A 22996-nucleotide genomic window follows, 5' to 3' on the forward strand; every position below is an offset into this window, starting at 1 on the left:
GGCTCAAACTCATGAAGACCTTGAAGGCTTTTTATATTGGTTTTAAAATAATTTTAATGTTTGTAGTGGTGAATAAACCGTAGTCCGCAAGATATATGAATATGTAGGGACAATTACTTACCAATTATGTAGTGGGCCAACAGGACAATTACCCACTGTCCGTTGAGACGTTGTTCGGAAACCAATCTCATTCCTGACACACAAGGCAAAATAAGCACTTTTGTTACATTTTAAAACAAATGGCAAGGCGCAGTCGGCGCATTTGTCCGTGTTAGGAATGACTTCATTTCCCATAAAACGAATTATATCGTGGGGTTCTGGGTAAAAAATTGCGCGCAGGCAACTTGACGAACCGCAAAACCTATGAAAGGCCACAGGAGGCAGCGGGCGCCCACATGTGGTTACACAGGTGGGTAGGCGTCAACTTACAGAAATATATGTATACGATCGAGAAGTAATACATTTTAATACTTGCGAAAACAAGTAGTCTGTGTGCAGAAGGAAGATTTTAAATGTAAACATGAGCATGATAGATTAGGGTAAAACAATTTTTAGAAAGAAAAAGAAAAATAACGTGAACATAGTGTTATGCACAGTACAGTACATACTCAGAAAAAGAAAAGAAATAGGTCATATACAGTATAGCATGTGCACAAATGCAATAAACAATAACACAAATTAGTCTGACTGGAAGTAGTTTAACAAACTCCATGAGGAGAGAACATCTATTTTTTTTGTAAGGGCAAGTTGCTTAGTAAAGTCGGGAGTATATGCCGAAGCATTTGCTTACCATAATTCGTTCTTGAATGAGGAATGTTTCATTGTTCAGGGGCCCTTTTGTCATAGGATGCAACATGTTTATGTAGACGCGCTATATCTTGGATACCGTTAATCATGTCATTGAGTTGCTTGCGATACGTCAGTGTCAAATGGTTCTGAAAGAGATTTTGAGTTCTAAGTAGATTAAGTGTTGTGCACAGTAGCTGAGTAGGGGCATCGTAAAGCTTATTGCATATCAAGCGTATTATGTTTTTCTGCAAGATAGAGAGACAGTGTATATTAGTACCCCATACTAGACAGCAGTAATTTAAATGACTTAAGAACAAATTATTGTAACATAGTAATTTTATTTTGCGTGGAAGTTAGTTAATGCAGTACACTGCGCCTACAACTTGGGACAGTTCTTGAGCCAGGAAGTCGTAATGGGTGTTCCACGTCATATGCTCATCGTAGAAGACACCTAGCGTTTTTATTGTTCTTACAATTTTAATTCTGGAGATCCCTATAAGTAAATCTGTTTCTGGTGTAACTTCCTTATTCTTTAGCTTGAAACAACACTGCTTTATTTTTGTTAGCATTAATTTGAAGACCGTTTTCAACAGACCATTCATAGATTTTCTTTATAACTAGGTTTGCTGTCGTTATGAGGCTATGTGCATCCTTTGATTTAAATAGTAAAGTTGTATCGTCATCATATATAACATATATTTTGTTAGTATCGACATTAACTAAGTCAGTTACGTAGAAATAAAACAGAAGGGGTCCCAAGATGCTTCCTTGTGGAACGCCAACCTTGACTGGCCTGACATGTGATACAGCGTCAAGTTGCACTTGCTGTTTTCTGTGTTTCAAGTACGATGGGATAAGTTAACATAATATGTTAATGTTAACATAGTTAACATAATAAGTTAATTTACAAACAGTAGAGCATGCTTTATATTATCAAATGTCTTACTGTAATTTACAAATAACCTTAGGATTAAAAAGAACGTTCTTCCAGGTTATTCAGAATGAATTGTTTTTGTTCAAGACGGGCAATTTCAGCAGATAAATGTTTTCAGAAAGCTTACTGGCACCTAGAAATCGATCTTTTTTTTTTCTATAAATACTGTTATACGACAGGCTATAATTTTCTCTAATCCTTTTGAAGAGATAGGTCATCTTGAAATTGGTACATAATTGCGCATTTGTGTCTTATCTCCTTTTTTAAATATTGCAATTGCCTTGGCAATCTGCATTTTACACGGGAACCTACCAGTCACCTTGTCTTCCCGTCGTACATGTCTCCCATCTTTCTATCCTCCCTTTCCATTTACTAGGGGTGTGCGAATATTCAAAACTTTCGAGTAATGAATCGAATAATGAATCCAATCGAATAGTCACTAGTATTCGGAAATGCGAATATTTTTCAAATGCTTTTCGAATATTTCAAGACATCAACTGCGCTCAAGTAAACATAAAAACGGAGCAAAAGTACGATAAATTTTCACCCCCGCAGGCACAGTATATACATAAAACATGAAAACTTGCATAGTGGATCAGGCTACGCCACTGAGGTAGCCATACTCTCCAGGCTGTAGAGCGATCACTCGCACTCTCTAAAAAGGCCTGTGCATGTGAAGAAAGTACTTGTTTGCTCCTAATCCGTTTCTGCTTTTAATAGAAAAACGCTTTATAACGTACTGTCCAATGACAGAAACTTGATAAGTTCAAGAACACTGGCATGTGAGCATCGCTTTATATTAGCTGTGATAACAGCTATTCATTATTAGAAAACTATTCGAAAAGTAATCGATATTCGATTCGGTTTGATTTGCTTCTGGCGGTATTCAATTCGTATTCTATTCGGTCTCAATAATCACTATTCGCACACACCTACCATTTAGCTGTGTGTAGGGCAGACAATCACATGCTTTTTATTCTTCTTAGCTTCCCAGGCATCCTGTATACTTCACTCGTAATAATGAAATTTTATTGCGGAAGTTTAGAATAAATTTTATGGCTGGCTATATGTCTACACATCCCTTATAGGCCCCTTTCAAATGTCGCGAAGTGCGCTACAGAAAATCAAAGGGTGTGTTTCGCGAACTCATCCAATATCTGTATTCCAGGAAAAGAATGAAGCTTACAAAACTGCGCAGATGCCGCGCCGAATAAGTAGGAAGCGCTGATATTACGAAAAAAAGAAGGAACAACACGCAGATCCAACTCGATGTGGGAATCTGAATGAGGCGAAGTTTGTTTGAGTTAGCGAGGTACCAACAGTATATATGGAATAACAGGAGTCCAGCGTCGGCATCGCCTGTAGCTCTTAATGCTGTCTGTGTCCCGACGAAAAAGGCGATGCTTCTCGAGGAAAGATTGTTGACGACAGGTGCATGGCACAGAGAAGTATATACGACGGATATCTAAACATATTTAAGGCTTCATATTTCTTTGCCAAAGTGACACATCCATTAGAGGGGACTGACCAATAATGGACACTTAGGTATGTTTGAGCCCATACACAATCGTACATACACAGTGACACAAGTTGTCTACTATAAATCAGACAACATCCAGTATTTACCCAGTGGCCCGTGTTGATATATCCACAATATATACGGCGAGGAAACGGCGGCGAACGCCAAAGCCAGGGGAAGAAGCAAAAAAAAAAAAAACCTCTCTAAAGGGCAACGCATGCATTGGGCAAGATACCAAAGCAATGCGTCGTCTAACACGACTTCCGTGGCGAAGCGACATTAAGGCTGCCACAGGAGATGCTTTGGCTGTTTAGAGGGAATGTTGTAGTTGGACGTGATGATGATGATAATGATGATGATATCGACGACAATTGCGTATCTAGCGTGCCACAATGTGGCTTCTCTTGCAACAAGAAGTGCGAAAAGTGCACAGTTCATGGTATATTTTATGCCACTGCCTGAGTAACAAGGCACGTTTTCGAAAAAAGCTTTTACGCTATAATTGCTGGTTTACAAGGCAAAATTTCATCCAATCCTGATGCTGGACTTATCAATGGCGGAGGTGGCCAGCCAATGGCAAATAAGATTCCCTTACACATGAAAAGCTTTGTGAATTCAGCGCCAGAAGTCTCACTCCGACCGTTTGTGGAACAGCGCTCGAGCATTCTTTATCGGTTTCTGGAAGCCTGGATAAGTTTGCGGTGATGCTGCGATGGCATTTCCCACTCGTATATATTTTTTTGCTTTAATGACAGTCGTGGACCTCGAAACCTTTAAAAAAGTATATGTAAACTGGCAGGCCCCAAAGCGCCCTAAAATTTTTCTACATAGGGTGTCCCAGCTAACTAGCCGAGCTAATTAAAGAAAAAAGATATTTAAAAAAATATGGCGCAAGATACGATTTTAAAAAGAACAGAATTCGGTCCACAGACTTCTGACGACCGAACGCCGTATGCCTTATAACCATATCTTGCATCGTGTATTTGTCCCTGTTCATGTCTTTGAACAGTTTGGCTAACGTTAGCTGGGACACATGATGGTATGACTCATTTATACGAACACACGGGAAGGCAGTGGACAGCTGCATTGTAGTGGGAACGCGAGACCGCTCGAACCACGTTATTTCTTCCTGGAGCTTGAGATCGGTCGATGGGTGGTGCGGTGTACTTCCGCGTCTACCCATATTAATTGATAGGTCATGGGCGTAAACTGTGAAGGGGGCGCCATCAACCTGCACAAGATGTCGAACCACTCGGACCATCACGACACTGATTTAAGACAAGCCGTTGGCACGGTGTCTCGCCAAGTTGTCATTGAGGCCCTCCGAGAGGCGTACCCGGAAAAAACGTGCTTCCCAATTTCATCTGACGTTTCCTGGCCGACCGCAACTTCCTCGGCGTACGCCCGCACGCTATAGGACCTATAGACCACCACCGAAAAGGAGCGCCTCACTCCTGAAACTTATAGACTTCCGCTTCTGAGTGGACTCTGCAAAAATACGTACGACCGTAAGTCAACAACACATATCAACTTAACAGAGAAACACCGGACTTTCTGTAGACAGTAAAAAGTAATTTTTGCGACGAAAAACATACACTAACAAATCAATGTAATTTTCAACATGTCGCGTTAACAATGATCTGATGCGTCTTCATTAAGGTCTGACGCTATATGTTAACGTGAACACTATACCGAAGGGCTTTTCCGTATACATGATGTTACAGGTCAAACTGATTGCGTCAACTTTTGTTGTTAATTATGCGATTTTAAGATAAGCTATTCCGAAGTTGGGTATCCCAGAGTGTCGTCATCAATAAACGTTATAGAAAGGAGTGAGTAAGGCTGAGGAAGACTGAGTGAGAGAGAGAGAAAGCTTTTTATTGAAATACAAAGAATCCTGCCGGCGTATAAGTAAGCGCTACATGCTACTCTATATAGGAAAGGGGATCAGGGACAAAAAGATCCTAGCAGAATGACGGCAAAATATGTATAATTCTGTTCTGTACTTGCAGTGCATTACATGTGTTGTGTGTTTTGGCTGTTCAAAACATCTGACTTTATATAAGCGTACCTGGACTGAACTAATACACAGAACTTTGCGACTCATGTATTGTTGGACTGTATATTTTTTATTCATCCAGTGTTCTACTGAGTGCCATATTTTGTGTCGCTATTCTCCCTTATTACGCAAATTTGGTTCCTTTGCCAAGTGACAAGGAGTAGCCGGTGCCATCATAGAGGCGCCAACCTCTCCTATAGTATTCATTTCAATAAAGAAAATAGGGCAAAAAGGAAGAAAAAAGAAACAAGAAAACTGTGATCATAGTATTTCCAGGTGAGGCAAAAATGATGGGTGTTAGAGCTTGGCGTGTTGGATCTAGTCATGCCAGAACTTGTCACTTAAGCCGATGTCTTCAAGGAATATAAAAAGAAATTTCAAAGCTAGCCATTGCTTTCTAGGAGAAGACATAGGACCTAGTGTTCTTCCTAAATTTAGTGGTTCTTGGGAAACAGAGCCCATTCCACCGAAATAACTAGTTCTCTCGTTGTACAGTAAGAAAATATTTTTATTTACATGATACTGCAGAATTTTTTGGTCCAAGCTGGAAGGGCAAATTAGAAGGAATACAATACATTGTACAAACAGCATCGTACATATATGTTACGATGCATGTATCTAGATAAACACTTCCAAATATATACAGATCTGGTACCTCCAAAAGGATCTCAATGAAAATGCCAAAAACTCTCTATTAGAGGTTAAAAGATATAGTTGTTGGCCTTTTTAAAGTTTCCACACGGGAAAAGCTCTTCAGGTAGTGAATTCCAGTCAGTTATTGTTTTCGGGAAAAAGGAGAACTCGTGGGAATCTGTATTCGCGAATTGAGGATATGCAGCATGTGCGTGTGTGTGTGTGTGTATGTATGTATGTATGTATGTATGTATGTATGTATGTATGTATGTATGTATGTATGTATGTATGTATGTATGTATGTATGTATGTATGTATGTATGTATGTATGTATGTATGTATGTATGTATGTATGCATGCATGCATGCATGCATGCATGCATGCATGTATGTATGTATGTATGTATGTATGTATGTATGTATGTATGTATGTATGTATGTATGTATGTATGTATGTATGTATGTATGTATGTATGTATGTATGTATGTATGTATGTATGTATGTATGTATGTATGTATGTATGTATGTATGTATGTATGTATGTATGTATGTATTCTACAGTTTCTACTCAAAACAAAAGTAACAATTATATAGGACATCGTAAAAGCTACACGAGAAGTATGCTTAAATTTACACTGATTCAAGACGTATTTAAGGACTAGTTGGCTCATATCCGTAGTAAAACAGTGCCAGAGAGCACAAAGGACTATAGACGAAGAACGACACATACACAGGGCGCTGTGCATGTGTCGTTCTTCTTTGTCTGCTCCCTTGTGTTCTCTGGCGTGGTTTTACTGCTGATTCAAGCATTATAACCCCTAATAATAAATTCTGATTCTGGTCTGCAGCAAAAGCACAATCCAGTGCAGAAACAAGCCACAGTTCCAATTGGTATCGTTCGTATAGGTTCCATATGACGAGGGATAGCGCTGAGATTCACATTAGGAATGGCGGCGAAGCTCAACCTAACTGTGGTCAGGTAAACTGCCTTGGCGAGGAAATGTTTCATTCGTTGACCTCGCGGTCACAGGCTCTATGACATCAGTGATTTTCGGATGTCTTCGTCTGCTCTCGTTGCATACACGAAACCTTAGTTTTCTTTTTTTATTGCTTCTTGAGTAACAAATTTAGGAATTTTAGGATAGCCGGCTCTGACGTAGCCTACCTCTACATGCTTCTACGTCTAAAAAGAAAAGAAACCTTATTCTCTATCTGCTGACACGCAAGACAATATTTCGCGGTCACACCAATGTTATCTTTATGGATTGGTTAGGGAATAATAAAGTCGCCATATGCCGCAAATTACATTTGTGCCAACAGTTATACGGGAGCTAAATGTTATAAATCTGAAATAATATATGTTCGTAAATACATATAATGAAATCATAAATAATATAAACTTCAAGTATTATTCAATTATGAAGTACGCAATATTAAAACACGTATAATTCAACGCGTTTGCCTTCTATTAAATTTATACTTCAGCCGAATACCCCTGTCGTATTCTTCGCGGCATTCCCGCCGACAGAAAGCTAAGAAAACGACGACTCGATATTCACCCTCCGTTCTTTTCTTGTTTTATTTTGTTCATAACGACTAATATCACTTTGCGGCATTTCGGCGCGATCATTTTCCCCCGGAAGAAACGCAGAAAGAGCTTAAAAACGTTATGCCCGCATTAGAGACTAAGCGCGCAATAACGGAAATGGCGATAAGCGAACGCACCGCGGCTTGGAACGAAAATATCGATTTCGGGAAAACGACGCAATTTCGCGTCTCACCGAGAGAAAGCATCTCACTGTTCCTCGCTCTGCGTTAGATGCTGATATATTGTATGCTCCCAGAAACGATCAACAAGATTCAAGAGCGCGTCGCTGCCGTACCTCCTCGCCAGCGTACAGCATACGAATCCTCGGCGCTTTCCTTCCCCTGTCTCTTTCACCCACCGATAAATCACCGAGGTCAAAAGAAAAAGCTGCACATCGCGGAGAAATGGCAAAAGGAAGGAGAGAGAACGGCAGCCGAGGCGGAGAGATAACGAGAGAGCGGGTGCATTCATTTCGACTGCTGTCGACGTCATTAAAAGCACGCTTGCGCTCCGATACAGAACAGCGCCCATGCCGAAACAATAAGCGTAAGATGGCACGAGAGCCGGGAATGGTGGGGGAGGGAAGAGCTAAGGCACCGGAGGAATCCGATGCGGAGACGGCGAACGGCTCGCAGTAAAAGTCGCCCTGTTTCCTTCTTGTGTTTTTTACCTCCACTTCGGCGAATTCGTTCTGCTTAGCGCGGCATCACGTCCACATAAATAGCCTCGGAAAACGACCTCGGAATGCGGTGATGACGATGGAGAAAGGACGGCGCTGCTTTCGCGGAGGACGCTCCTTTTCCGCCAGCCCGGCTGGGTGCGCCGCCGCGGAGTGCTCGCAAGAGCGATGCGAGCGAGGTCGGCATTGCGGAGAGGGAATTGGGCGAGCGCGTGGTAGGTGGGTAAGCGGGCACGCCGGAGACGTGTGGCCTGCGTGGCGTCATCGACCGGAAACCGTTCTGCGCCAGAGTGAGAGAGAGAGAAAAAAAAGGTAGGGCGGGGCTTGTACGTGACGTCACTATAGTGTGGGTGGGGCGCTGAGGGAAGGCGGGGCTTCGTCCTTTCAGTCGCGGCCGAACGATAATACCCGCTTCGTTTCCAAGATGGCGGCGATTAACGGTTACGGCATGCGGAGCGGAGAGAAAGAGGTGGAAGAGGCAAATGGGCGAGGGAGCGAAGAAAAACAAGAAAGAATGCGAGAATGGAAGCGAGGAGAGTGAACGCGCAACAAACGACCATCACCGCGCCGGGTCTCGTCGGCTGATTGTTGCGGTTGGCACTCTTGAACACACAGATCGCCGAGCCTTCTGACGCGATTAGGAAAGGGACGTGGGCGAAGATATATACTCTTTTATCGCCGCGTCGATAAAGGAAGGAAAAAAAAAACAGCCCAATTAAAGGCGAGTGACGTCAGCTGGTCGTTACTCGGCGCGGTAGGTTGGGTGATGACGTTGTGTCAAGTGCTCCCTCAACTTGCACACGTTGATTCTTTTCGTACTTTGTTTTATTTCTTGTAATTTCAATATAGGAGCGCGCAAATATTGGAAACTTCTAATACGAATAAGATTTTGCGACTTGTAATCGAAGTATTCTATTACAGAGTATGATATCCAATTTCCTCGTACATTCGATTATGGTCAGAAAACAAGGCTAGCTAGCACGCTTGTTGGAGAGAAAGAACAAACTTATTTTTAAACAGTTTCTATAGTGCGAGTAGTCCCTTTCAGAGCTTGTCTAGCACAGAAACGCCACCATGCGCAGGGCACACTGGCGTATTAAAATACGTATGCTCTATTTAAGGCCACCAAAAGCCATCGTATAATTTTATTGTGTACTCATTTACAAGTAGCCCAGTTAAATTGATCTTTTAAACAGCACTGCGCGTATTGAAGGAGATGTATCGAATTTTTATAGTCTTTCCTCTCCGTGTTTCCTTTAGCATAAGAAGAAAGGTATTCGGCATTCCAATATTCAACTTCGATTCGGTTCAATAAGTTTACTATTCAAACATAATTAAACTGGAGTCAATAGGCACGCATTTAAATAAGCGGGTACGGTCAGTACCTTTCGCCTAAAATGCATACGATACGATAATCGTCCTCGCAAGAATAAAGACCGGATTTCGGAGGCGGCCGAAGGGTTGTTCCATCGGCTACCTCCCGGCGCCAGACACAAGCAGATGCCGCACTCCCGAGAGGCATTACTGGTGGCCTATACCGATGCGAGCTGCACGGACAAACAAGTGGTTCCATCGGCCGTGGTGCCAGGGAACCCAACCGTAAGTGCCAATTATGTGTACCGTCTGAAAGCTCCGGTCTCATCGGTGAGTGCTGAACTTTCGGTCCTACGAGACGCAACAAGCTTGGTGGCAGGTATACTTCCGTGTTGACGACATCAAACATAATAACACGCACAGACTCCACCTCGGCCACAAAGGAAATTCGTAAGGTATACAATGCCTCACTCTTTCGCAGACGTAATACACGTCCGCATGACTGCACAGATTCCCGGCCAGCTTCGGATACAGTGGCTTCCACAAGGACACTATTTCTGCTCGCATACAAACTGAAACTGTTACACGCTGTGGGCTGCCACCACCTTTGGAAGCACTTTTCCAAAGTGACCCCCAGGGTGATTTTCTCCGCCGCACTACACGAGATTCAATTCCACCATGTGGTTCGAACCTCCCAGGCAGCCTTGCCCGCCAGGAAGATGTGATGTTGCGGAAACTCCGTGTGGGGGCTGCCTTCGCCCCATCGGTCACTCATGCCTGGCCACAACATCTCCGTGGTTCAACTGTGGATACCTTTCTATATTGCTCAGATCGAGCGTCCACTGCTACAATCAAACACCTGTTGTGGACATGCCATGGGCTAAACCAGATCCGAGGAGCTACCTGCTAGCAGTGGGCCTTCATCCCACGAGATCACTGGAATATGATTCATGGCTCTATGGGACCAACCATCGAGCACTATTTATATACGTCGCCGAAACTGGCTTACATTTATATATTTAATAGATTATGCCATTGGGCCAAATTTAGGAAAAAAAGAACAACGAAGACGCGCTATTTCTCATGTTTCTTTCTATGCGTGTATTTTCCATGTACAGTTCTCAGCATTCTCATTCATCAGCAAAAGTAACAAGGCGATGTGTACGAGTTCGCTGTCACGAGTTTAAGCACATTCCTGTAAGTAATCTTTCATTCTTCAGTATTTCACCGCGCTGTCGTAATGCTGATGAATTAAAGGGCTACTGTTCCGAAACACTATGCTCGAACTGCTATTTCCAGAATCACAATGCCCCCAACTGCCAAACTGCGGATCCTTATCCTTGGAAGAGATTTATGCTCCTATGGTTTCTGTGTTAATAACTGCCATGTTTCCTCTTAACCACTATGATCAGCGACTATAGCTTCAATACTGTTATGCCCCAAAGGCTATGCTCCTAAAGGCTGTGCCATGCTCTAAACCGCTGTTTCGACCCCGTCTTCTTCGAACTTCCGTGCCTCGAAAGACAATATATACAGGATGTTTCAGCGAACAATTTCAAAAACTTTTGTGGCAGATAGTTCAATTCTAGTCCATGAGCATGGTTTACTCGAAGAGGCGTACATCACTTGCACAAGAAATTGAAATATATTACCGACTATTTAACAACAGTTCGCTAATGAAGTTTCTCACTTATTACCTTATGGCACATATTGCAATTGACAAATTCTAGCAGGTGAGACTCCAAGGCCACTAGAAAATAATTGTGTAAATGACATCATTTGCGAGATATACGCTGTCAAACTTGCGGCAAAAATGCACTGTCGTTCCGCTTACTTTCTTAACAAAACGTAATTTTATGCATTGAAGCATAAAACCAACTGGAACGTCATAGCATTTCTCCGCATAGTTTGGGAATGAATATTTAAAAACTGGCGTCATCCTGAGAATTCGTTCCAAGCGGATCCGCTTTGCGAAATCCCCGGCTAAAATTTGTAAATCGTAATATGAACCGTAAGGTAACAAGTTAAAAACTTAACTAATGAATTTGTGTTAATTAGTCAATTATGCATTTGAATTTTTTGTGCAAGTGGTATCCGCCTCTTCGAATTGACTAGCTCCTGTACTAGAATTGTGCCACCTTTAACAAGCAATTAAAAAATTGAATGCATTGGCTGAAACTGGCTGAAACAATATGCTCTGCAGAGGTGTGCCATGCTCCGAATCACTGTCTCAAACCCTCTCGAAAGGTTATGCTGTGCTATGCGAAAGGCAGGCTATGTCATGCCGTCACTATGTTCCCAGCCACGTGCTCTAAACACTCATGTCCCGAACAATATGTTCCGAAGAGGCGTGCCATGCTCAGAACCACTATATTTCGAAGAAACATGTACTCGGAACTGTCATCCTCAGAAGACCGGTTCTCTTAGCTGCCGTGAACTAGTCACTATTTATGCTACCAACTTTCCTGCCACAAACAATATGCTCCGAAGCGCTGTGTCGTGTCCAAGTCACTGTTGAAACTGTTTTTGGATCTGCTATTCGTCGAACGGTTACACTTAGAACTGCCACGCTTCGAAGCATCGTTCTTCAAGCAACTGTGCCTTGAATTCTGAAGCACTGTGTCGAAAGCTTGCTCTCGTAACTGCCATGTCTCGAACAACTATATTCAGAAATGCCGTGGTCCGAAAGGATATGTTTTCAACTCTATATATAACTCTATAGACTATAAATGTGACTCTATTTACGTCAACTGCGGGGCGAAGGCAACTCCCAGCGAACTATATAGTAACTCCTCTCTTGCATAAGCTGACACATACTGTGTCTGCAGATTTCATAAACCTATTACTGAAACTAAAGCTCTACGGCAATGTACTGCATTTTCCTTCCCTTGTCCTTCTTTATGTTGTTCAAAGAGGGAGTCACCTGCTCTGCGCTTTACAAGACCTGCCCTATTCCACAGCTTAGTTATATCATCTACTCACACCTGTTCTTTTATTCTATATATGCGATGGTCTTCGTGTCTCTCTAAACGTTACGCCTTTGTTCTTTCGTTTGATCGCTCAGTGCGCAGTCCTTAACTTCCTGTCAAGTTTCTATGTCATTCTACTATTTTCGCCCCACAGGTTAATACTGGGAGGACACATTGATTTTATATACTTTTTTGGGCGACATAAGCAACCTGTCATTCGTGACACCGGTAGTGTCTGCCATTTGCGTTTCAGCACCCCCCCCCCTCCATTTCTATTCGAAATGTCTGGGTGAATACCCAGACATTCCCCAGTTCGCGGCATAAAAGCGACGCTTCGGACACCTCGGAGCGTTAATATCTACGACATTTACTCAATATTTGCCGTTAGTGTCGTTTTAAACCAGACATAGTTAGTAGTGGGGTATTATTTAACACGTCTGTACCTACGGGCAGCAACTGAACTACATGCTGCAGATTGAATAGCCTTGAACGCGCGAGGCCGCAGTGATCGTCGCCGTATATGATCACTGCACTGCCACCGGCGTTGTAACGAGCCGGCTAATCGTCGCACCGGGAGCAGCTCTGCGAGGTGCGCTTACCCGCACAATCGCTCGGAAGGCAGGCAAAGCGCACTTCGCTTGCTGCCGACGCATTAGCGCGCGCTCATGCGCCGGGTACGGGACGCTTCCTCGGCGTCGTTAATGTCGCGCTGATGCAAATGAGCACCCGTTAGGCTTAGCTCATTAGCAATTAGCGAACGTTCCCCCGACTGCCGTCATTAGTCAGGCTCTTTGGTGTGGGAAAGGGGAGAGGGGGGTTCAGTCCCTGCCCAAGTTACAGCGACCGACTGCCGACATGATTGGAACAGTTTGTTATCATTTAGCAGTTATATGCTAATCAGCGTCGCAGCTCTGTCCCTCCCTCTTAATCTTTCTTCCTCTTGGGTTCCACGCACGATGCGTGGGCAGTTTGTTTTGTTGTTTCTTACTTCTTTTTTTTTTGTACGCTGACGCAGACGTCCAAGTTATCGCAATGCGGCCTTGTCAAATGCTGCATACCTTGTTTGTTTCTTCGCAGCACCTGCAAGCGTCCCGGGAGTCCCTCACATCTGTAGGTATACCTCTAACCTAAACTGGACAGAAATATAGAGCGCAAACACGCGCACGCACGCAGGTTGAGAGAGAGAAAGAGAGAGAGAGAGAGAGACAGAGAGAGAGAGAGCCGGGTGGGAAAACGTTTTTTTTTTTTTGTCATGACCCGTGTTCATTGATGCTCTTAACGTACACTATCTGAAACGCGAAAGCGGATGACTATACGCTTCGCTTCTCCACCGGTGTGTTTCTCTGCCCGCACCATAGGCATACATCGACATGTTTTAAATGATCATGACAGTGCACCATGTGCACTGTCCCGCTCGCACATGTGCACAACCAATTCAATGTTTTAGAAGAACGCCACTGTTCTCGCTATGCTAAAACGCAAAATACGGAGAAAAGAGACATGTGACTCAACATGAAATCAAAGGTGGTACGCTATAGAAAGTATGATCATTTAGCGAATGACTTTAGCATGGCAAAATAAGGCGCTTCTGCGATACGCAGCATTACCGCGCGGAAATGACACCTAAATGCACGATTAATCTTTACATACGGGGAAACGGCGCAGGTTTTAAAAGCCGAAGATTGCCGTTTTACTGTGTCTACTGCTAATGTGAAAAAGGATTTTGGCTGAAGCTCGCTGTGTAATGTAACCTTATGGCGCTCGTTTAGCAGGCGCATTCTCGTATTGAAGTTATGGAACAGACGAAAGAAAGAAGACGAAACGCTTCGGGCCACTTTAGAGGCCAGCCAAATTCAGTCAAACAATCAGCGGCGTCTCACACATCGAACCGGGTCGCCTATACACTCAAGCGGCATGCGCATTCAGTCGCCAGCGCGTGAATCTGCGGGCCAGTTTTCAGAATCGATAGCGAAAGTCTCTTTCAAGTGAAGCAGAAGGCTGCAGACGAGCTCCACTAGATCGAAGACCCCATCTTCTGATGCAATGTGCTCTCCATTTGTTTCGTCTGCAGCGGAGAGCGCGCGAGCGGCTCAGAATCGAAGCTAATCGGATCGTTCCCGGCTCGAGGACTTCCTCTGAGCGGCGTCGACGGCGGAGCGCCCGGGTCCAGTTTACAAGGCGCCAGAGCCGAGCCGCGAGCCAAGCCCTAAGCCGAGCCCCGCAGCAGCCCGCCAGTGGGGTCTCGCGCTCACAGCACCATCTAGCGCCGGCGACGACGGCATCGATTGCTGCGGGACAGCTTCCCGCGCCCAAGCGCGGCTCACTGAGCCGGTTCGCCAAAACCATGCACTACTGGGGAAGTTATCCATCAGAAAAGCTTTCTTACATTCTACTAAACTGTTGCCGACACTTTTTTTTTTGCTTCAATATGGCTTTCTCTTGACAATACTTCGATGTTCGAGGTATACTTTCGTACGTGTGAAGTTGCATGCAGCCAATCAGAAGGTAGAATGTATACAATAACGTATACTTCAAAGAATGAAAAGTTCTGGGTTTAACGTCCCGAAATTACACAGTGGCTTATTATGGACGCCGCAGTAGCGGACTCCGGATTAACTCTGACCAACTGGGTTTCCTTAACCTGCATCCAGAGCACGGTACTATGAGAATTTTTGCATCCCGTTCGCATCAGAATGCAAACCGCCACCTCGTTCGGCACAACGCACTGTAGCCACTGAGCCATCGTACTTCAAAGAGAATAGACACTTTATAATGGAAAGGTAGAGAGAGTGGCCTGAGTAGGTATGGTCATGGCATGGTACTCTTCACAATTAAAAGAGGAAAAAAAAGAGCGGAAAATAAAAATGATGAAGAAATATGATCGCGGCACGGAGACGAAATACATATATGCTAAATCCCGTAAATCAGTGGTTTGCATGAGTACCGAGCAGTGGCGTAGCTAGGTCGTCTGGCACCCGGGGCCCCTAGCTCTTCTGTCGCCTCCCCCCCCCCCCCCCTCCCCCGGGTGTAGTCGAGGAAGGCGAGGATATCGACAATTTTCGGGTGTCTTCAGACGTATATGACACCCTCCCCCCTCCCCTACTGGCCCCGTGCACCCTGGGACCCCCCCCCCCCCCCCCCCCCCCTTTGCTGCGCCACTGGTACCGAGTCGAGCTAGGATTTTCTCTGGCGAGCAGTTCTACCATATATGAGGTTTTCTGTGAATACGCGTGACCAGCTTGCGTTGCGTTTCGTAGGAGGTGTACGTGTCATGACGTCACGATGCACAAGGGAATCGCCTGTGAGCAGAACATCGTGACGTTTCGGCACTCCCACTCCATGGTTCGCTCGATCGCCTGCTGTGCTTCTTTACAGGGTCGCGCAACGAGTATAGTAACATATATCAGGTGACAGAGCGAGCCGGAGTAAGTGCGCAAGACGCCATAATGTTATGCTGCCACTTGACTTCCTTCTTTGTCATTACATCGTGACACACACACATCCTGGAAAGCGAAACCGAAACTGGCTCCGTATTCACTGAACCCTCTTTATGCTGTCATTGTTCAGAAAAGAAAATTCTAGGTGATCATGGTGCTGGACACGTCGTTAGCGAAGTCGGGCGACCAATGCCGAAGAGTATATTTGAACAAGAGGGTTTGTGAATAGGGGCCTGGATTGCAGAAACGTTATAGTAAATTGCTTAGGTGAGCTCTGAGGCTTGTCAGAATTTCTTCTTTGGTCGGGCAGCGCAACATAAGGCCCGCGAGCAGATATTCAGCGGCCCGTGGTCGAGCTTAGGCTTCTATGACGTGTTGGTGCTGCAGTCGGAGCATGGCCATACGATTACAAAAACTAAAATAAATAAATAAATAAAATAAAAAGTCAATTTTGTCACAGAACGTAATGCCCAACATGAACTGCGTTCGCAGAGTGAGAGTGGTTAAAGCAATAAAATGTTTGTGGATGCATAGGATCACTTGTTGGAAGCAGATAAGAAAGGCGCATGCAAACCGAAGGTATTCTTCACGTTACTAACGCCAAGACTACGTTTTTTGGGGGGGTGGCGCATCGTCCGTTATGGGATCCAACATCCGCTTTCCCAGTATGTTTCCATTGGATAAGAGCAAATGAAGTGCCTTTTTTCAAGCAAAATATGCAACGTTTCCCGCTAAATCTAATGCGGCCAGTGTGGCTCCCAGTAAACTCGATTTTGGCCTCTGCTGGCGGTCGAGTTGCGCGTGACCCTGCTATAGGGTTTCGAGGTTGAGGAAATTTATTTAACGCAAAAAAATGATGCAAAATTGAAAATGTCATGCGAATGCCTTTTTGAAACCCCAACTACGGGTGACACTGCCTACCACCGTCTAAAACAAAGTAGAAAAAAGGATAGTTAATAAATTGGTGGCAGTCCTGGAGAGCACTTGGTCGGCAGGAAGAGGTAACGTTGCCGCTGTAAACTCTGGAAAAATAGAATATGATGATGGAATTTTAACAGCGAGCTGAGTTATTCCGAAAGTAATGTGATGTAAGCAAAGTTCTTTCTTATTATTTCATGGATGCATATAAACACTATACACTGTGTTACACGGTGCATATAAACACTATACACGGTTAGAATTGTGCGACAGCACAATTCTAACCCTTGATCTAAATTTCTCGAAAAGGTGGTCATCAGTTCTCGGTCGAGTAATTTAGATTGTACTATCTGCACAAGCACTTTTTCAAAGTTTTGCTTCTATAAAGAGAAACACCCGTTATAGAAATTGAAAGAGAATCAGGATAGCTGTTGTCTTCTGAAAGGGACAACGCCGCGCAGACGTTCTAGTGAAATCAAGAACACTTGTATCTGCGGTGAACTTCCTCCCTGATAATCAGCTGTGCACTGTGATTTCAGAAAAAGCAGAAGGCTATATGATTGTTATGCCTGAAAGCATGTTTTCAGAAAAAGAGCACGATGGCAGAAAAGAAAAGAACGGTTACAAACGTGTGAAACGTGACCTGGGGGGATGTAAAAGATGTGGTTTTCAGCCTGTTGAAGCACCTCAATTTTGAAGGTCTGCTGTCAAAAAAGTAAACAAAATATTGACTTGAACTTTTTTTTAACCATTAAGACGCATGAAGAAAGCACGCCTTTCCATGCTGTAGTGTTACGGATCGAGGTACGTGGCAGCGAGCTGTTTCAAGCTTCTTACATAAGCACCTCTGTGAGTTACGCAATATACATCTATTTCTGATACCCGACTCTGATGTTATCGTTGACTTCTTGAAAAAGCAGAATTCGGTAGACTGTTGCAGTTAACATTGATCTTGAATACCTCTTTTTGATTGTTGTGTTCATATAGGAGGTTGTGGCCAAGTACTGCACCAGGGTGGCCAATCCTGCTCTGGTGAGGGAGTGCGTTACCGGTTCTGGTCACCGGGATCAGGTCACACTCCAGGCCTGTTTGTGCAATTTTATCAACACGCGGATTTTTTTTTAAATCCGGTGGAAAATTGCCGGCACCGGGATTCGAACCACGGACCTCTTGCACGCGAGGCGGGTGTTCTACCTCTACGCCACCGCTGCATTAGTACATGACCGGGGTTGTTGGAGAAATATGGGAGAGGCCTTTGCCCTGCAGTGGGCGTAACCAGGCTGATGATGATGATGATGATGATGACCTCTTTTTACAGAGAAGCTGTTACCGCTACCCACCAATGACACAATCGGGTCCGCGGACAGAAAAGTACGAGCAAAAGCTATCATCGCCAGTAATGACTCTTACCCCTTAAGCAAGCAGAATGTGCATATAGAGAACAACATGTCGAAAGCTGTGATCAAGCTCAGAACGCCGGATGAAAAACTACAAAAATCCCTCGTTGCCTGGGCCGAATGGGTCGCTCCTCGTGAGGGGCCATCCTAGGACTCGGGCATGCCAGATCATAACTGAGCAGAGTCTCAATAGAGTTGTTACCACCACCACCATCCATGGCTCATACCAGCGGAAGCAATGGCTCACACCCTCGTAAGCAAGCAAAAAACGCAATGACTCCTAGCCCCGTAAGGACACAATGTATGTACATCTACCTTAACACGTCCAGATCGGACATCCAGCGTTTCATGCGAACGCCCTTCTCGGCACTGGCCAGTGACCACACCACACCAGTTTTGTCACTGATTTCAACGTGGACATTGCCAAGCCACAAAACAGGTGGTTTGTCCCGTTCGTCACCGACGAGTTTGCCTTGATGTGCTTCACCGATGCCACTCAGCCAACAACTACACATGGAACGTGTATTGATATTACGTTGGCAAAGAACGCTTCCGCGGTTAAAATTGAAAATTTGGCCGTATAGCATAGTGACCACAAAGCAGTGGTGATGATTATTACAAAATAAAATGTTTGCCGAAGTTTACTGTTTGTTTTCTAGCCATATCGTACGTGGTGGTCCCCCCAAGCTTCGCTGTCCAACCACCTTCACAGGGCGGCATGGGTCCTGAATTTTTTTTCTCTCTCTCACTCTCTCATAGTGCTACCTTAAAGTATGTAATGAAATCTATTACCGAGGATAGCAATGAAAATAAACTTGGGACAGTTGAAAAATCCCCGCAGGGAATTTTCTTGCATTTAGTTTTTGAGTGCTGTTTAATCTCGGCAATAATCGGATGGGTGGGTAACCCTTATATACGAAAGTGAGAGTTCCACATAGAATCAGAAGTGGTACCGGCACTCACCAGTATTTTTCGTAGTCAAGTGGAATGTTTTATTGGTATTGTGATTAAAAAAGCCATTGCACGGATTTCGTTTTTGTTTCGCTTTGACCATCATTAGTATTTGGGTTTTATCGAAAGCTTCCATCCTGCCCGAAGCAAGGCGTATGCATGTGCTTAAACATGCTTAGATACAGTAGCTTGGGCTTGAAATGCAGGGGCCAAATTCACATAGCTTTTCTTTCGTATAAGCGCTCCTTGCCATTGGTTATTTTTCCAACTTCGCTAATGATATGTATAGCAGAATTGGCAGGAATTCGCTCTTACAAATACTCCTATCGCAAGAGGTTTTTTGTGAATATCGACCTATAGTTGTGAACCTCCTAAGGAAAATGAGTTGCAGCTTTTAGACTTTGAAGTTAAATTTCATATTTGTCATGTTTGCCGGCCATATCCCCCTAATTCTTTAGAACACATTTTAAATGTTTCTTCGGGCCATTCAAGGCTATAGTAAAACGACACCGTGGTATTGTGCATTTCTCCAACACTCACGAAATCGTGCTTTCGCACCCTGAGGTTTGGCTTCACCAGCAAGTTGTCACTATATAAGGCCCGGACACCCAAATTACTTCATCTTGCTTGCTTGTAGCAAAGTAACAAAAGAAGTTGAAGCAGACTAGCAGCAACAGCTGTCCGGTAAAGAAGCGTGATAGGGTTGTGGTTGCATCGTACGTACATGCATTTTTGCATGGGCTAAGGAGCACAGCGAAATGTTTCTGAGTCGGTGGCGCTTTTTCGTCTCCTTACAAAGTTGTACGGACTGACCCATGTTAGTCAGGGCCTGGATTCACCAAATGTCCTTATGCTAGAATCGTACGTACGAGAAAACTCCAGCAAATCCTGATCGTGGACATATTATTAGAGGAGGTAGCAAGAAATATTTACTAATGACACGCTTTCTGAGTACGGGCACAGAAAATTAGCAAATTTCGGAAATATGTCTAGGAAGTTTGTACGACAAAACAGGAGAATCCGTTTGTTTCATGTTAAGTGAGCGTTGTTTGCTAGTAGCATGGCTACTTGCGCAATGAGTTACTCAGGGCAAAGGGAGCACGTGGTTCACATGCATGGCCCATATATTCACAAAAAGCTGTTACCCTAGAATTGTTCGTAAGAGAGAATTTGAGCCAATCGTGATGCTGGACAAATTATAAGCAAAGGTGGCCACTCAATGGCAAAGAGTGTTTACGAACGAAAAGTTCTCCGAATTCGACCTTCAATTAGGTGAAGATGAAAGGTCGTTGAGCGAAAACTTACCTCATTGCGAGCCTTGTGTGTACACCGTGGTCATAGTAGGTGAAACAGAAAGTTTGAAAACAGAAAAAAAAGAGAATTAAGAACAGTCATGCGGGGCTAGCCGCGTTGAAGATCAACATGTATTTAAACAAGAATGCAGGAGGTGAAAAAAGGAAGCGAAAGACAGGGAGATTAACCAGTGTAAGTACCGGCTCACATGACTACAAGAAGAGTGTCAATAATGTTGCATGACGTTGAGGTCTTGTACCTAAATGGCCCGTTTAACAGGTTGTACTTACTTCGTTTGTTTTCTCATTTCGTTGTGCATGCATATAATTCCTGTATATACAGTCTGCATGCTCTCGCAATAAAAAAATCAGTAGCGATACAGCGTCCCTGCTGTGTCTTTCGCCGTGCTTTGCCCTTTATGCGCTGCTACTGGTTTCCCAAAATGCTCCAAGCAGTGAAAATGTAAGTAAACCCCTACGCGATACTTTTCCATCCACACAGCTGATAAGGGTACTTCAGGCGTTTCCTCGTGTGCGTACGTGTGTGCGTGTCACCGGGATCGTCGCCGAGCCATTCCTGTCGCCATCGTGAGTCCGTCACGTGCCGTGGTCATACCAACTATCGCCGTTTCGGACACCGCCTCCCTTTAAATGAGCCCCAACAATTCGTCACCTCGCCATCACCGAGCGTGCCTCGTGCACACAGGATAAACAAGCACTGCACCGTTTTGAGTGCGGCAAAGTCAGCCCGTCGTCGTCGTCGCAGAATTCCCAGAGCGTACCGAGATCGTAGGACAGAGTTTTTCGTTCAATTGGATTAGCATCGAATTAGCCCTCTCTCGCTTGGCCCCGACCAGGACGCCCCCTGGTGCGACCCGACGCAAGCACTGCGCAGTGTGTATACACAGATGGGCTCCCAGCGAGTCCCCCCCGTTCAGCTCGCGGTTGTTTTTGTTTCACTCTATCACGACTCTTGTTTCACTCCCTATTTTATTTTAATTGAGTGCTCAGACGTCGATGCCGTGGACACTGCAGTTAGATTCGAGTTGCGTGTTCTCCCCTATGGGGCTCTCACTTAGATGCTAAAAAGGAGAGGAAGAGAAAGGTTTGGACACTCGCAGCGTTGGTGCAGAGAACGTGAGAGTGGCGACAGTGGGTGTAAAGTTCGCTAGAAGCGCGTGTCGATCGGCCCCCGGGAAAAGTTGGAACTGGGAGGATCAAACGTGAGAAGAGACTACGCCGAGAACGGAGAACTCTCGCGCCCAGCTCTCAGTTGTTCAAAGTTTTCTTTTGTTCGCATCCGTAAACGTTAAAAGGGCGCTGAAATGGAGTTAAGTTGCGTTACAGGATATAGCGTCGGTGGAATAGGAAACTGGCCACTTTTACCGTAAGAAGTGACTTGGTAAGCCATAAAAGACTCAAGTACGAAACGCACGTGGCAAAGCCACCCGGAAGTTCCTGCGACAGCTCATTATGACGTCATGGATACCGACATCATCTACTCAGAACAAGATTTGTGGGTATGAACAAGGACTGTATTACATTCTAAAGAAACCACTCGATCTAGCAAGTTTTGACGTTTTTTAAAGCAAACAACTAAAGTACAAGAAACTATTTCGAAATCCGCTACGTCATGGTGTCGTTCATCGCAAAATTTAAGAAAAGGAGAAAAAAAAGCCTCAATTTTCTTCACTGATAAGCCGACCCTACTGTGCCAAATGAATAGTTATGCATAGTTTCGAAACAATACTTTGCCAGGCCAAACTGACTTATTGTTGCTTTTATTGTCGCTTTATGTTCTTCAAGAGAGGCCTTCACGCTGTAAAGCCGCTTAAATACACAAATCACATGGTTCGAGTCGTCGTCAGTGCTGCAAATGGAGAGCAAGGCGGGTTGGACATCTGAATGTTAAGTAAACAACGCTTGACTATTAATCAACTTTCAAACGAACGTGATGTAGGCGCACGCACGCACAAGCATACATGTCGACTGAGACCACGGGGTGTGTGGAAGATGCAGCCGCAGGGTGTAAACGATGAAGTTCGATGAAACGTGCTTTTGCGTGCAGTGAATGTCAGGTATACTGAAGCAGCTACTTCGTGTCTCTCGCTTGCCCGCCACGGCAGCGCGGTGACAAAGGCGTTCTGCTGCTGGGCGTTGTGTGGCTCAGCGTGCTTGCAATGTTTGTGATAACTGGTTTAGTCACACAAGAATTTGCCACAGGCATGACAATATGAATCTGCAAAAAGCTAATTTTCTGTCTTTTAAAGCTTACAAAACATATTGCTGTAAAAGCTGCACCAAGTATTACAAGGCACACATGAAGGTTCACACGCGTTACATGACGAGCGTTGAATTACTAGCCTCATTTTTTTTTGTTCTTCTAAGTCTAATTACAAAACATATCTCACAGCCTGGCTATGGACATTCTTCTGCCATATGGTTCAGCCTGCTTGCAATATTTTGTAATCGCACCTGATTTAGTCACGCTAAGAAAGCAAATGTGTGAAATGTATG

At 44.3% G+C, this 22996-nt stretch overlaps 1 protein-coding gene across 1 annotated transcript in view; it reads right to left on the minus strand.

Moving 5' to 3' along the window:
• Positions 1–818: 818 nt before the first annotated feature.
• Positions 819–22996, minus strand: part of LOC135920403 (lamin-A-like) — a 126245-nt gene continuing 104067 nt past the window's right edge. Inside the window, exon 6 of the mRNA XM_070527589.1 lies at positions 819–935. Within this exon, the coding sequence (XP_070383690.1) occupies positions 819–935 (117 nt within the window). The remainder of the gene's footprint in view (positions 936–22996) is intronic.

Source organism: Dermacentor albipictus, chromosome 10 (genome assembly GCF_038994185.2).
Source record: "Dermacentor albipictus isolate Rhodes 1998 colony chromosome 10, USDA_Dalb.pri_finalv2, whole genome shotgun sequence".
NCBI lineage: Eukaryota > Metazoa > Arthropoda > Arachnida > Ixodida > Ixodidae > Dermacentor > Dermacentor albipictus.